General features: G+C 54.4%; 1 protein-coding gene across 1 annotated transcript in view; it reads left to right on the forward strand.

Annotated features, from left to right (window-relative positions):
- Positions 1-12789, forward strand: part of PTPRS (protein tyrosine phosphatase receptor type S) — a 63803-nt gene that overhangs the window by 13042 nt on the left and 37972 nt on the right. The window contains exons 4-5 of the mRNA XM_067032972.1: positions 80-268; positions 6639-6749. Coding sequence (XP_066889073.1) covers positions 80-268; positions 6639-6749 — 300 coding nt within the window. The remainder of the gene's footprint in view (positions 1-79; positions 269-6638; positions 6750-12789) is intronic.

Consider the following 12789-nt stretch of genomic DNA (forward strand, 5'->3'; position numbering starts at 1 on the left):
CCGTCCCTGAGCCCCACCCTGGTGAGATGGCCTTGTGACACCTGGGCCTCTGCTTTGTTTTTCCCGTCTCCACCCTCAGAGGACCAGCTGCCCCCTGGTTTCCCCAACATCGACATGGGCCCCCAGCTGAAGGTGGTAGAGCGGACACGTACAGCTACTATGCTCTGTGCTGCGAGCGGCAACCCTGACCCCGAGATCACCTGGTTCAAGGACTTCTTGCCCGTGGACCCCAGCGCCAGCAATGGGCGCATCAAGCAGCTGCGATCAGGTGAGCACAGGTGGCCAGGAGGATGCGGGAGCCACAGAGGGTAGAAGGGGGAGGGCAGCATCCCAGGGCCCCAGCCCTGGGGACTGGTGGAGGACAGAAAGGCCGAGCTTATGTGCAGCCAAGGAGGGCATTGGTGTTGGGGGAGAAAGTGTCTTCAGAGCTGAACCGGTGGGGATGTAATAGGATATTGACAGGCAGGGGTAATGGGGAGCTATGGCGGATGGTAGGGGGAGAGTTCTGCAGTGCTTGCATGGAGATATAATGGACCCAGATATGTACAATGATGGGCAGGTGGCAGAGGGTCTCCGGTACCCAAGCAGTGGGGTCCTAATGAGGCAGAGATAGTTGTGGGTGATGGAAACCCACAGAGGAGGGTTGGTGTCTACAGTTCCCCAACAGTGGGGACACAGTGGGGGAACAGACAGGCAGAGGTGACGGGGAGCCATGGAAGGTGGCAGAGGGAGGGTATCTTCTGTGCTAAAGCAGTAGACTTGTCCAGTTGAGGATATAATGGGGTCCCGACAGGTAGGAGTAGAGGGGAACATAAGGCAAAGGCAAGAGAGTGTTTCCAGTGCTGAAGCAGTGGGTGTCTCCAGAGGAGATAGTGGGCACAGACAGGTAAGGTACTGGGGAGCCATAGAGGGCTGCAGGGAGAGAGCGTCTCCAAGACTGAAGCAGTAAGGACGTGATGGGGCACGGACAGGCAGCCCAGCCTGTTTGTCCAGGCCCCGGCCGAGATAGGGGAGCCTTGAACAGAGCACAGGGCCTTGGCCACCTTGGGGCCAGGCACTTCCACAATCATGTCTTAGCAGAGTACCTCTGTGCCCCTGTCTGTGGGTCCATCTCTCTGGCGGGCTGTGTGTGCATTGTGTCGGCTGTCTTAACTGCCTCATGAACGTCCGCGTGTGTGTGTCCGGGCTCCCTGTGTGTCCTGACCTGCTCCCCGTCTGTGGGCACGCACAGGCTGTGCCATCGGCACAGGGGTGCCTCCCCACCCCACACAGCAAAGCTTGTCCGCGTGTGTCCCGGTCACACGTGTATCGCGTGACGGTCCCTCCCGTGTGCATGTCTCAGGCCGGTCCTTGTGTGCAGGGACACACGTGTGGTCGGGATGTGACCACGGGCACTCACGCGTGTTTCAGTCACATGGACACGTGTTGGTGCACCCTCTCTTGTCTCTCTCCCCTTCCTCTGAGGGCCCCCGCCCTGGAGCCACCCCTGCCTGAAGGCCACCCCATCGTTCTCAGCGCCCCTCCCCCCAACTCACTGCCCGGCCCCGTCCTCTGAGGAGTCCTGTCTGCCCATCCTCTGCTTTCTCCTTCCCTCAACAAAGACCCAAACCCTGAAAAGGGGCAGAGGTTAAGCCCAGAATTTTTTCCCGGGAGAGACCTGGACCTCGCACTGGGGAGAGACGTAGCCTTCCCCGTCCCGACCTGTCTGAGGATATCTGCAGCTTGGGGGGTTCAGCTGGAGGAGTGATGGCAACCTTCGGGATCCAGTTGCTTCTCTGCTGGTTTCCACCATTGTCGCCCCAATATAATGAAATGATTAAGAGTGTGGACCTTGGTGCCCCATCCCCTGGGTCTCAGCACCCTCATAAACCGTGCCTATCCCCTAGCGTTTCTGTGAGGGGCCTCTGACAGGCTGCCTGGCATGTAGCAAGTGCTCAATGAACATCAGCTGCTTTAAAAATCATAATCAGGGCTTCCCTGGTGGCGCAGTGGCTGAGAGTCCGCCTGCAGGTGCGGGGGACGCGGGTTCGTGCCCCGGTCCGGGAAGATCCCACGTGCCGCGGAGCGGCTGGGCCCGTGAGCCATGGCCGCTGAGCCTGCGCGTCCGGAGCCTGTGCTCCGCAACGGGAGAGGCCACAGCAGTGAGAGGCCCGCATACCGCAAAGAAAAAAAAAAAAAAAATTCATAATCAAGGGACTTCCCTGGCGGTCTGGTGGCTAAGACTCTGAGCTTCCACTGCAGGAGGCGAGGGTTCAATCCCTGGTCGGGGAACTAAGATCCCACGAGCCGCACAGCACGGCCAAAGGAAAAAAAAAATTGTAATCAATCTGATCATTATTCTGACCTCCCCTCCCGCACCCACGAGGATACAGGCTTCTGCATAACCACCCGTTAATGTTCCTGTTCTCTTTTCTTGTCCCTCCGTTGTAAACGTTCAGAAACCTTTGGTAAGTTTAATTTCTTCACCACGTCAACAACTAACGCCCCCTCCCCAACCGTGTCCCCCCTTCCCATCCCCTCCCCTCAGACTAACGGCCACCGTGACAGTAACTGTGACCCACTCCACGTGGCATGTTTACTAACGTCTCCCCCCACCGCCCCCTTGCCCCTGACCACCCAGCCCTCCCCATCCAGGCACCCGGGGGCTGCAGAGAGAGGCGCCCAAAAGGAAAAGAGGAAAAAAGACAAGACCACGAGGGTCTAGTGGAGCTTTGTGCATATGGCACCCCCTGCCCCATTCTGGGCCTCAACACTGCTGGAAAATGCGAAATTACAGAAGTTTGCGGGCTGGATCTAGGGAGAGGGAGGAATGTTCCAGGTGGGCTAGTACTGGGTGTTTCTCGTCCTCTTTTCCCAGCCCAGCCTAAATCCCCTGAATCCAACTTGCTGGGCTAATTCTTACTAAGGTAAGAATGACTGATATTGGCCCGTGATAGTAACTTCTCATCTTCCTCGGAGAAGAAAGCAAAACCACCTTTAATACCCAAGAGGTGTATCTTTTCCTCTCAACATAGTGGCCATAGGCTATTTGGCCATCTTGGGAAGTTCTATCCTTTGGCCTCTGGCTTCTATCGCTTGGACTATGGTGATAGTCCAAGTGTAGTAAAACAGCCTGAGCCAGAGCTGACCTAGATTCCCACTGACCCAGATTTTCGCTCTCCATGGTGCAGCCTTAGGCAAGTTCCCCTCCTTCCTCCTCTCTCCCCTCCCTCCGTGTAAAGAGGGGGAGTGGCCCCATTAGGTTGGGGGTTTTGTAAGATAATATAGGGCCCCCCTAAAGTCCTAGAGGGGCCCCAGCCTGGGAGGCCAGAGAGCTGGGTTCAAGGCTCACCCCTGCCTCTGACTCAGGGCGTGACAGTTCCTTGGCCCCTTGTGGGCCTCAGTTTGTTCATCTGCAAAACGGGCCTGGGCCAGGCAGAAAGAGCTGTATTTTCTCACCCTCGGCGGCTTCCTTGCCCTGGCCTTGGGGTGCCCAGGTCCTCAGCAGAGAGTGAGGGGGCCCAGATCTCCCCTGGGAAGGTGAGCAGAGGGTGGGAAACTCTAGCCTGGCACCACCATTTCTGGTCTCCTGAGGTGTCCCAGCCCCCAGCGCCCATATAGACACATAGATCGTTCTCTTCCTCTTTTCCTTTTGGACGTTAAGGAGGCTGCAGGGCCCTCTCTCTACCCTCCATCCCCTTTCACTGCCCTCCCCTGTCCCTCCTACTTGGCCTGTCTGTAACACCTTCCCTTTGCTTTATTAATGCCCAGCCCTGGGGCACTAACCCCTCTCCCCTTTCTCTAACAAGACTCCCAAGACCCCCATCATTCCATGACCCTCCCGAGAAGAACTAGGAGGGGAGGTCGTGGACCTCCCTCCCTCGGCCCAGAAGAAAAGCAGCCCACAGGGCCAGGCGAGGCCATGGACCTCCCTGGGGCATGGCCACGCCCCTCAGGCCAGTCCAGAGGGGCATCTAGACTCAGCCCCTCCTTCCCCAGGAGATTCTTGCCTCCTACGGGAAGCCCTCCTGATTCTTCCTCAGCAAGGCCTGCAGGGTTTGTAGGCCCAGGGCTGCCTCAGCGCCCCCTCCCAGCCCCTGGGGGCAGAGTGTTCAGGCCTGGCTCATGGCCCAGCCCCGCCTCCCCGGGGCCCCCTGGCCCCCCCAGGACTGCCTTCTGACATTCACCTGACTCTCTCTGCTTCCCTTACAGAAAGCACTCCGATCCGAGGTAAGAGGCTCTTTCCTCACCCACCCACCCACTCACACTCTCTCTCGCCGCCCGCCCAGCCCCCCAGGCTCCACGGGGGGGCTGCCCCAGGCCCCCCTCCACATGTGTTCTCCTCGCCACCCCGCCCAGTGTCTGTGCAGTCTCTGTGTCTATGTCACTATCTGTGGACGGGGGCTGAGTGTGGCTGTGGTGGCCCCCTGGGTCATCTGGCCGCAGTCAGGGGGTTGTGTCCCCAGGAAGGGACAGCGTCTCCCGTGGCCAACCCAGAGCGCTGGGAGTCAGGCTTCTGACCACTGCTCTGTACGCAGCCCTCATCCGTCTCTAGCCTTGGTTTTCCCGTCTGTACAATGGACGTGCAGAGGGGGCCTTCCAGCTCTGAAGCTTTGATGTGGGTGGCAGGGCAGGGGGAGTGGAGGGTCCAGCTTGAGGGAGCAGAGAGAACAGGCAGTCTCAAAGTCAGCCCCATGGTGCTGCCCTTAAAGAATAGACTAGTACAGGCCTGGGTGGGAGCCCTAGGGAAGAGTCCGTGTCTGGTCCTGACTTTGCCACGAAATGCTGTGTGACCTTGACCAGGCTCCCTCCCCTCTCTGGGCCTCCATAGTAATACATGCCTGCCTGCTTCCCTGGAGCCTTGAGGTTGGTAGGAAGTGTTACGAAGGGGCAGAAGCCTCACCCATGGCCCCCAGAGAGAACTTCCCGATCTGTGGGTTCCCCTCACTTCCATGGGACACCCACAAACAAAGCTTGGAGGAGGGGTCTGCTTGGGACCTTGGACTGGATTTTTGGACTCCTGGTGCCAGGGACTCTGATCAAAACCTGTGATTGGGGAAAACAACAACAGCGAACAGAAACAGTGTGTGATCGAAACACATTTGGAGGTGTTCCCTCACCTTCACTTACCAGTCAGCCAGTCACAGGGACCAGGACTGTGAGTCTAACGTACTTACAGATATTTACGCAGTTTTATTTACTTATGAAAATGAGGACTTCGGTCCAGGCCTTTGATTTTAAACATAACTGTGGAAAACCTCTGCCTCATTTTTAATTTGTTCACGGGCACTCAAGTATTTGATCAAGGCCCGCGATTTCAGACATACTTAGAGATGTATTTTCCTGTGAAAATGAAGATTTGTCCCAGGCCTGTGGTTTCAGATATCTTGGGGGAAATCTTGGCCACATTTTCATTTAGTCATGAGCACCGCAGTGAGTGATCAAGGCCCCGTGCTTTTAAATATTCTTAAGAAAGTTCATTCATTTTCACATGTTCATGGGAAGTGAAGTCTTTCATCTGGGCCTGTGATTTCAAACCTATTGTGGGGAAATCTGCCCTATTTTCATTTACTTGTGGGCACCAAGACCTTTGATTTGGGCCTGTGATTCTAAATAAGCTTGAGAAAATTGACCTCTCTTTAAAATTCTTATTCGCTAATGACCAACAAATTCTTTGATCCAGGTTTATAATTTCAAGCACGCCGGGGGCATTTCAGCCTCAACTTTATTTGCACGGTTTAGAGGTTTTCCTTCACACCTGATTTCAAACACTTTTGAAAATTCTCCCCGTTAAGCTCTGAGCAGTGTGGACTTGGGTCTCCGTCTGTGATTGCAAACACACTTGAGAAAATTCATGTACTTGTGAGCATCCGGAATCCTGAATCCAGGCCCGTGGTTTTAAAACAGATCTGTGAATTCAGACTGACTGACTTAGATGACTTTAAATCTCTGGGGAAATTCACCCTTCAATCAGTTTCAGGTACAGAAAGCGTGGATCCAGACCTTTGCTTTCAAACATACTTGACGTATAATCACTCTCAGCCTCCTTCACCTTTGCTCTTGTGGAGTGGTAACCCAGCCCTGAAACTTAAACACCCTCGAAGATATACAACCCTGTCTCCGTTTCTGGACACCATGGGCCTTGAGGCCTGTGATTCCAAACATACTTGAGGAACCCAGGCCCACGGTCATTTACACACAGGCACTGGTTGAAACCAGCAGGCGATCACCAGCTCCCCGAATTGGCACATCATTTGTGGTGGCCCCTGAAGTGTCAGGGTCTTTGGAACGGCTGCTATGGGTTGGGACGCCAACCTGCTCTCCACCCCACCCTGCCTGGAGAACATTACTCGGTGCTTTCCTGAAAACACATTCTCCCTAGTTTTGTCACTCAACTTGGCAGTCGTTTACGAGGCCCCAGCTGAGGGTGGAGGATGTGTGGGGCAGGCGGTATGTTCAGGCCAGGATGGGCCAGGATCGGGGTGGGGACAGGCAGTCAGGGAGGCCCTGACCCAGTGGGGGCTTCTAGGCGGACTCAGCTTTTTCATCTGCCTCTCCGGCCCAGACCGACTAAGAGACAGGACTCTGGGACAGCCCTCCCACCACCCCAACCTCGAGGTTTCCCCTAATGGGCCAGGCCTTGTCCCCTTTACCCACAGGAGCCCTGCAGATTGAGAGCAGCGAGGAGACCGACCAGGGCAAATACGAGTGTGTGGCGACCAACAGCGCTGGCGTGCGCTACTCCTCACCCGCCAATCTCTACGTGCGAGGTAGGGAACGCCGCGTCCAGGTCGAAGGCAGGGACCCGCCCCACCCGTCCTCCTCCCTCCTCGGGCTCACAGCCTCCGGGCTCCCCTGTCCCCTGCAGACCCCAGCAGGCAGGCCCAGCCCCGCTTGTGGCCGCGGGACCTTGGGCGAGGCTGTGTCCCTCTCTGGACCTCAGTTTCCTCGCCTGTAAAATGGGGGCAGCTTCAACCCCCACCCCCACCCCTGTGCCTTGTGATGGCCGCCCCGTGGGCTGCAGGACTCGGGGTGGGGGGCGGCAGGAGGGAATGGGGCAGGGCCGGGGGGGTCAGTCGTGGGCCTACAGGGCCGGGGGAGCCTGCAGGCCTCTGCCCCACCCCGCCCGCCCGCCCATCCGAGTCGGCTTCTGTGGTGTGTCGTGCAGTGCCTCCCCTTTGCTGTGTGCTCGCTTCGCTTCTCCAGACTCGTGGCCTCGTAGCTCCCTGCTTCACCGCCCCCCTAATCTAAGAGTTGGGGAGAGGTCTTCAAGGCTGCCCCTGCCAGCCCCACGCCCTCCGCTGTCCCAGAGCCTGGTGCTCTCCTAGTCACCCTCAGAGAAGGGCTCCTTTAGGCAGACACCCTGGGGTATGGGCTGAGGCTTGTCAGTTTCCCACTTAGTCACGCCTGGAAGCACGGGGGTCCTTGCCCTGACGCCCCCGCTCACCCAAGGAGGGCCTGGGAAGAGGCTACACAAACTTTCTTCTGGGCCCCTTGGTGTCCCCTCGAAGATGCCAGGCTGGGAGGGGGCTGCCCCCGCTCCTAGATGTCTCTGTGGACCCCGTCTCATCCCCGGGTCGGTTCTCTTCCGTCCTTTCAGAAATTTTAATTTGTCTCCTCCTCCATCTCCTGCATCCCCTTGGCTGTTTCTGATCCGATTTGTGCTAGAAACAGCTCCCGCCTGCCAGGAAACAGGGTCCCGTTCATCCCCCCGGGCTGCCCCAATTGGCTCTGTGTACTTGACCCCACGCCAGCCTTCTTCGGGCCTCCGTTTCCCCCGTTCGACGCGCCAAGCCCCTGCCGTTCTCCACCTGGGAGGCCATGCGGCTCCTCCCTCACCCGGAGACCCTCAGCCCTTTGGTCCCCAATGAGCACGGCCCCAACCGGCCCTGAAGCAGCACCTTGGCTGCACTTGGGTTCTGTATCTCGTCTCTGAGGAGGAAGGAGGCTGCCTGGCGGGAGGGGATGGGGACGCCGGGGCGGGGGCGGGCAGGGGGCACACATCCGATCTGATGCCACGGCACCTCTGGTGAGTTATAGCGCGTCCACGACTCCCAACTGACTGGTCTTCGTCTAACCTGCTTATTTCTCTGCAAACACCTGGGATGGGGGTTTGTAAGTCTGGCAGAGTTCAAGGAGGACAGTGTGGGCAGCAGGCATGGGGCAGGGTGGGGGCGGGGCCTCTAGCCCAGGGTGCGACAAGGGAGGGGGGCCTTCTGTGTCCTCAGCACCCCCCGCCCCGTCCCAGAGGTGGGGTCCTTTCTTTTGGGGGGGGTGTCCAGCTTCCCATTCTTTGCCTGGGTCTCAGACGCTCCAAAATTGAATTTTAAAAAAGATCGTGGAAGGCAAATGTAGATCTTGTATGTCAAGGAAAGAACGGAGGAAAGACTAAAAAAGGTCGTTGCTGTTCTTTTTATTTTTTAATTTTAATTTTTCTTTTTTGGTTTAAAGAAAACAAAAAAAAATCAACAAACTATTGCAGCTTTTAGCCTTGGGAAGTCCTCTTTTTACTCTCTGTATCTCCCCTATTTTTTCTCTTCTCCCCATGTCATTGTGTTCTGCATCAAACCCCCTTTACATCCCTCAGAGCTTCGAGAAGGTTGGTGTGTTTTTTTCTTTTTTACTTTCTTTACCCACATTTTTACATTCCGAAAGTGACACACACACGCAAGAAACGCACACAGACAGGCACACGGACACACGCAGACATGCACACAGAAAATAATAGAAAAACGAACTAAAAAAAAAAATGACGAATACGAATAATGAACTCAACGTGAACAAAACAAAACAAAAAACCACCAAGTGAGAGCAAAAAACCCAGAAAGACACGAAAATCTCAGCCGCGCCCAGTCCGGCCTAGGGCCGGCCGCACACATGCGATGCTTGCATTGTGGTCGCCTCTATGCATCCTTTGGTAATGTTGTTGCTAAGTTTTTTGCACTCCTCGTCGTCATGGTAACTTGGGCCTGATGCATGCTGGGAGAATGTAAAAATCTTCTCTGCATGCCACTCTTGTCAGTTCAGTTTGGTGAATTCCCAATGCCTTCTGTTGGAGTGTTTCTCGTCTTCCGTTCCGTTTTTCTCCTTTGGTTTTCTTCGTTTTTTTTTTCTTTCTTCCTTCCTTTTATTTAATTATTAATGTTTTGATTTTGTTTCGTTTGGGGGGGGGATAACCGATTGGTTCGTTTTGTTTTTTTTTTCCCCTCTCCCATCCCCTTCACCCAACCCCCTCCTCCCCCAAAGCGTTTTGTCCTTGGTTCTGTCCTGTGTTTCCGTGCTCTTTGGTTTGGGTTTCTTGGGCTGAGCTGTTGTGTGGTTGTTCTCCAAACGCATTGTGATTTAAAAGCCAGTGTTCCTGTCCCAACTACCATCCAGGAGGGCGGAAGGGGTCCCACAGCTGGGATGCTGGGGCAGAAAGTGACCGCCCGGGCTCAAGAGCACAAGGGAGGTGGCATAGACAGATGGTGGGAGGTCAGAGCCTGGGTGGGGTGTGTGAGGAGAGCAGCCCAATTTGCCAGCTCTGTTTTACCCAGAGCTGATGCCTCAGCCCCACAGGGCAGCCATGTTGGAAGGGAGCTTAAGCAGGCATGTTTCCATCCTTCTGCCTTAGCATGAGACCACCTCCCACCCTCCCAGACAACCCCAAAACAGGCATTCGAAGCACAGCTGGATGGGTAGCCGGCATTTTGAGTTCTTGTTCATTGGAGCAACACGTCCAAATAGGAGAAATGGCCACCTTTCAGTGGACCGCCCTCCCAAAATGATGCATGCTTGGCACTGCATAGGCAGCGCTCAACATGGTAGCTGGTGTGATGATTTTTTTCATCCTGGCTGGGTACCAGTATGGATCCACCCATCAGAAAATGTAGCATGACAGACTTTGGAAGAACTACTTGGCCAGTTATTCTGCCCTTTAGTGCTACGCCTCTGCCTCCCAGATGATGTTGGCTGCTTCCCCCACCACCTCACAGGCTCTGGGCCCAGTCACAGGCATCTTTTGTCTAGCAACACAGCACGGTCACTTTCTGAGTACCTGAGCATCAGAACTGTGGAATTCTGGAGAAAACCCTGGGGAACTTTGGGCACAGCCCCCCTCCCCCACCCCCACCCCCACCCACTTCCCCAGCTCTCCCTCTGCCTTTCTCTCTCTTTCAGCTCTCTTTCTCTCTGTGTGTTTCTCTCGCTCTTGAAACCTTTGGAGATGTTCGCTCCCATCTTCTGTTCCCTCCCTGAGGAAAGGCAAGCCCTTGAGAGCCCCATTCCAGCCCCAAATAAAAAGCACCCCCCAATAAAATATCCCTTTAGATTTATAGCCACTAGCCCCCAGCTTACTACCCAACACTGATGATAGTGGAGGGCTGAGATCAGCCTGTTTTGGGTCACCTTTTTCTCTCTCTTGTCCCTCCCCTGCCTTCTCTAAACTCCCAGTTATTAAGTTCAGGAGCAAGTTGGCAAGAGGACTTCAGATGCAATAACAAGGGATTCATTTTTCCTGTCTCATTTTGAATCCAGAGTGAGAGCTGCCAGGCAGAACCTCTCCAAAAGATGGAAGACAGAGGTCTCTCGGGCCCTTCACTAAAGCTGGGTCCCAGTGAATTGAAACTGAGAGGTGGCTGAGGGTCTCTGAAGACCACTTGGACTTTGGGGGCAGTATATAGACTGGTGGTGAGAGCACAGACTTGCTGCTTGGGGAGACCTAGATTCCAGTACTGCCTCTGCCCGTCCCTGGCTGTGTGACCTTGGGCTAGTCACTTGGTTGCTTGGAGTCCCTATTTCTTCATCTGAATAATAGGTAGCATTGATTTACCTAGCTCACAGGGTAGTTGGGAGGATTCCATCGAGCAAATTAATGCTCATCTTGTGCCCTGTGTAGTGCATGGCACATAAGAAATCGCAAGTGAAGTTGTTGTAAAACAGGGAAATCGAGTTCAGATAAATGGTCTGGGCAAGTCACTTCCCTTTTGGGGACCTCATTTTTCCCCATGATGTATTTCAAACATCCGCTGTTTGAGTAAGATGGCTTATGGGAAACTGCTTTGAAAAGAATTGGAGGGCAGATGTTAATTCATTTGCTCAGATCTCATTTTTTTGCTAATGCATTTCTGAGCCCATCTCATGGTCTCATTTTCTCCTGGCTCCAACCCCATTCCCATGAGATCAGTGGTCTCCTCAGAGCCTCATCTCTCATCTTACTCCCTGTCACTCCCCCAGGAAGTTCTGTGGCCAGAGTATCAGAAGGGGGCAAAAAAAAAGGAACAGTTTGGATGTTAGGCTACCCTTGCAGATAAGTACCAGCCCAGCAGAAGAGAAGAGCCGCCTAGCATGTTCTGGCCTGAAAGCTACAAGCATTTACAGTGTTACCAGAGCAACCAGTGCGGGGAGTTATTTGCACCGAATCCCCACCCTCAACCTAACTCTTCCTTCAATTCACAATCTCCAGCTTCTGCTGACCCTGGGTGATCCAGGGGGTGGAATATTCAGATTTACCCTTCGCCTAAAGTATATCTCTGATACTCAAAGGACCAAGGTCAAAACCAAGCCCATTTTTTTAATGCAACTGGGAGCTCTGCTCCCCGAACCCTCCTAAGGAAGATGCAGCTCAGACTTTGACAGGGTGGGAAGATGATCAGGTTATATTCTCCCTGGCTGTTAATATTCTTTAAAATCTTTAAAATTTGTCAGCCTTTAAGGTGTGAATTAGTGGCTAACGATGGTGTCTTTACCACTTGGTCTAGCATCATAGCATTATTGAACCATGTTGCAGGACCCAGTTAAATGGTGTGCTACCCACCCGATGACATAGGAACATGCGGGGAGAACTTGGAGTGAGCTAGAGACAGGGGAGAGAACTTTCCACCTTCAAGGGACTTAGGATATTCTCAGGATCTTGGAAGAAGCCAGATGGGGATAATTTAATGCCAGTTCTCAATGCTGAGCTAAGAGATCGGGACTCAATATACAATGCCAGAGGGACATCCAGATTGCCACAATTTCCAGGTGTTCTTCAGAACCCTTTATCTGAAACCCATCCCCAGGCCTCTTCAGATCAGTTCATAGCATGGAATTCTGTGGGGCAAATTGTTTTTAAAATTAAAACTCTGGCACCCAAGCCGTATAATTGGTGGATATGACCTCTCAGTGTTCCCCTTACCTCCTGGCACCCCCAAACAAGAGCAGATACAGATATTGGGCCTGGAACCCGCCCCCGCCACCTCCTGTATCTCCAGAAAGACTACCACCGGGGTATGTCGGCGACCTCCCCGCCTCCTGCTGATCACACCTGGCCATGCCACCCCACCCTTCACCCCCAAAGCCCCCTGACTTGACCCTGGTGGTAGGCAGTGGCAGGTCAAGACCCAGCGCTTCTCCTCATCCCACCCTCATCCCAAGGGGAGAGGGGGCTCCAGGGGTGGGAAGGCAGGCTTTCCTCCGTTTGGGCGTGGCGGGTCGGGGGTGGGGGGGTGGGGGGGGGCTGGGCCGTTCTGCAGGAACACTGAGCTCTAGACACCTCGCCTGCTGCCTGCCTCACACCCTTTGCATTGCTGTTTCCTCTGTTTTTGGGGGGTGAGGGGAACATTAGATTACACCTTGTCGTTCGGAAAGCCCCGTGTCTCTGGCGGCCGCGGCGAGGGGACAAGGGGAATCAGTCGATTGGCAAGATATCATCCCATTTTCTGCTGGAACCAGGGGAAAAAAAAATCGAGAGAGTACCAAAAAAAAAAAAAAAGAAAACAACCAACAATTAAAAAGTATCTATAGCGCAGCAAAATGTCCAGCTCAAAATGACAAGAGCTTGTCAAGGCCGCT

Source organism: Kogia breviceps, chromosome 4, assembly GCF_026419965.1.
Source record: "Kogia breviceps isolate mKogBre1 chromosome 4, mKogBre1 haplotype 1, whole genome shotgun sequence".
NCBI classification, from domain to species: Eukaryota; Metazoa; Chordata; class Mammalia; order Artiodactyla; family Physeteridae; genus Kogia; species Kogia breviceps.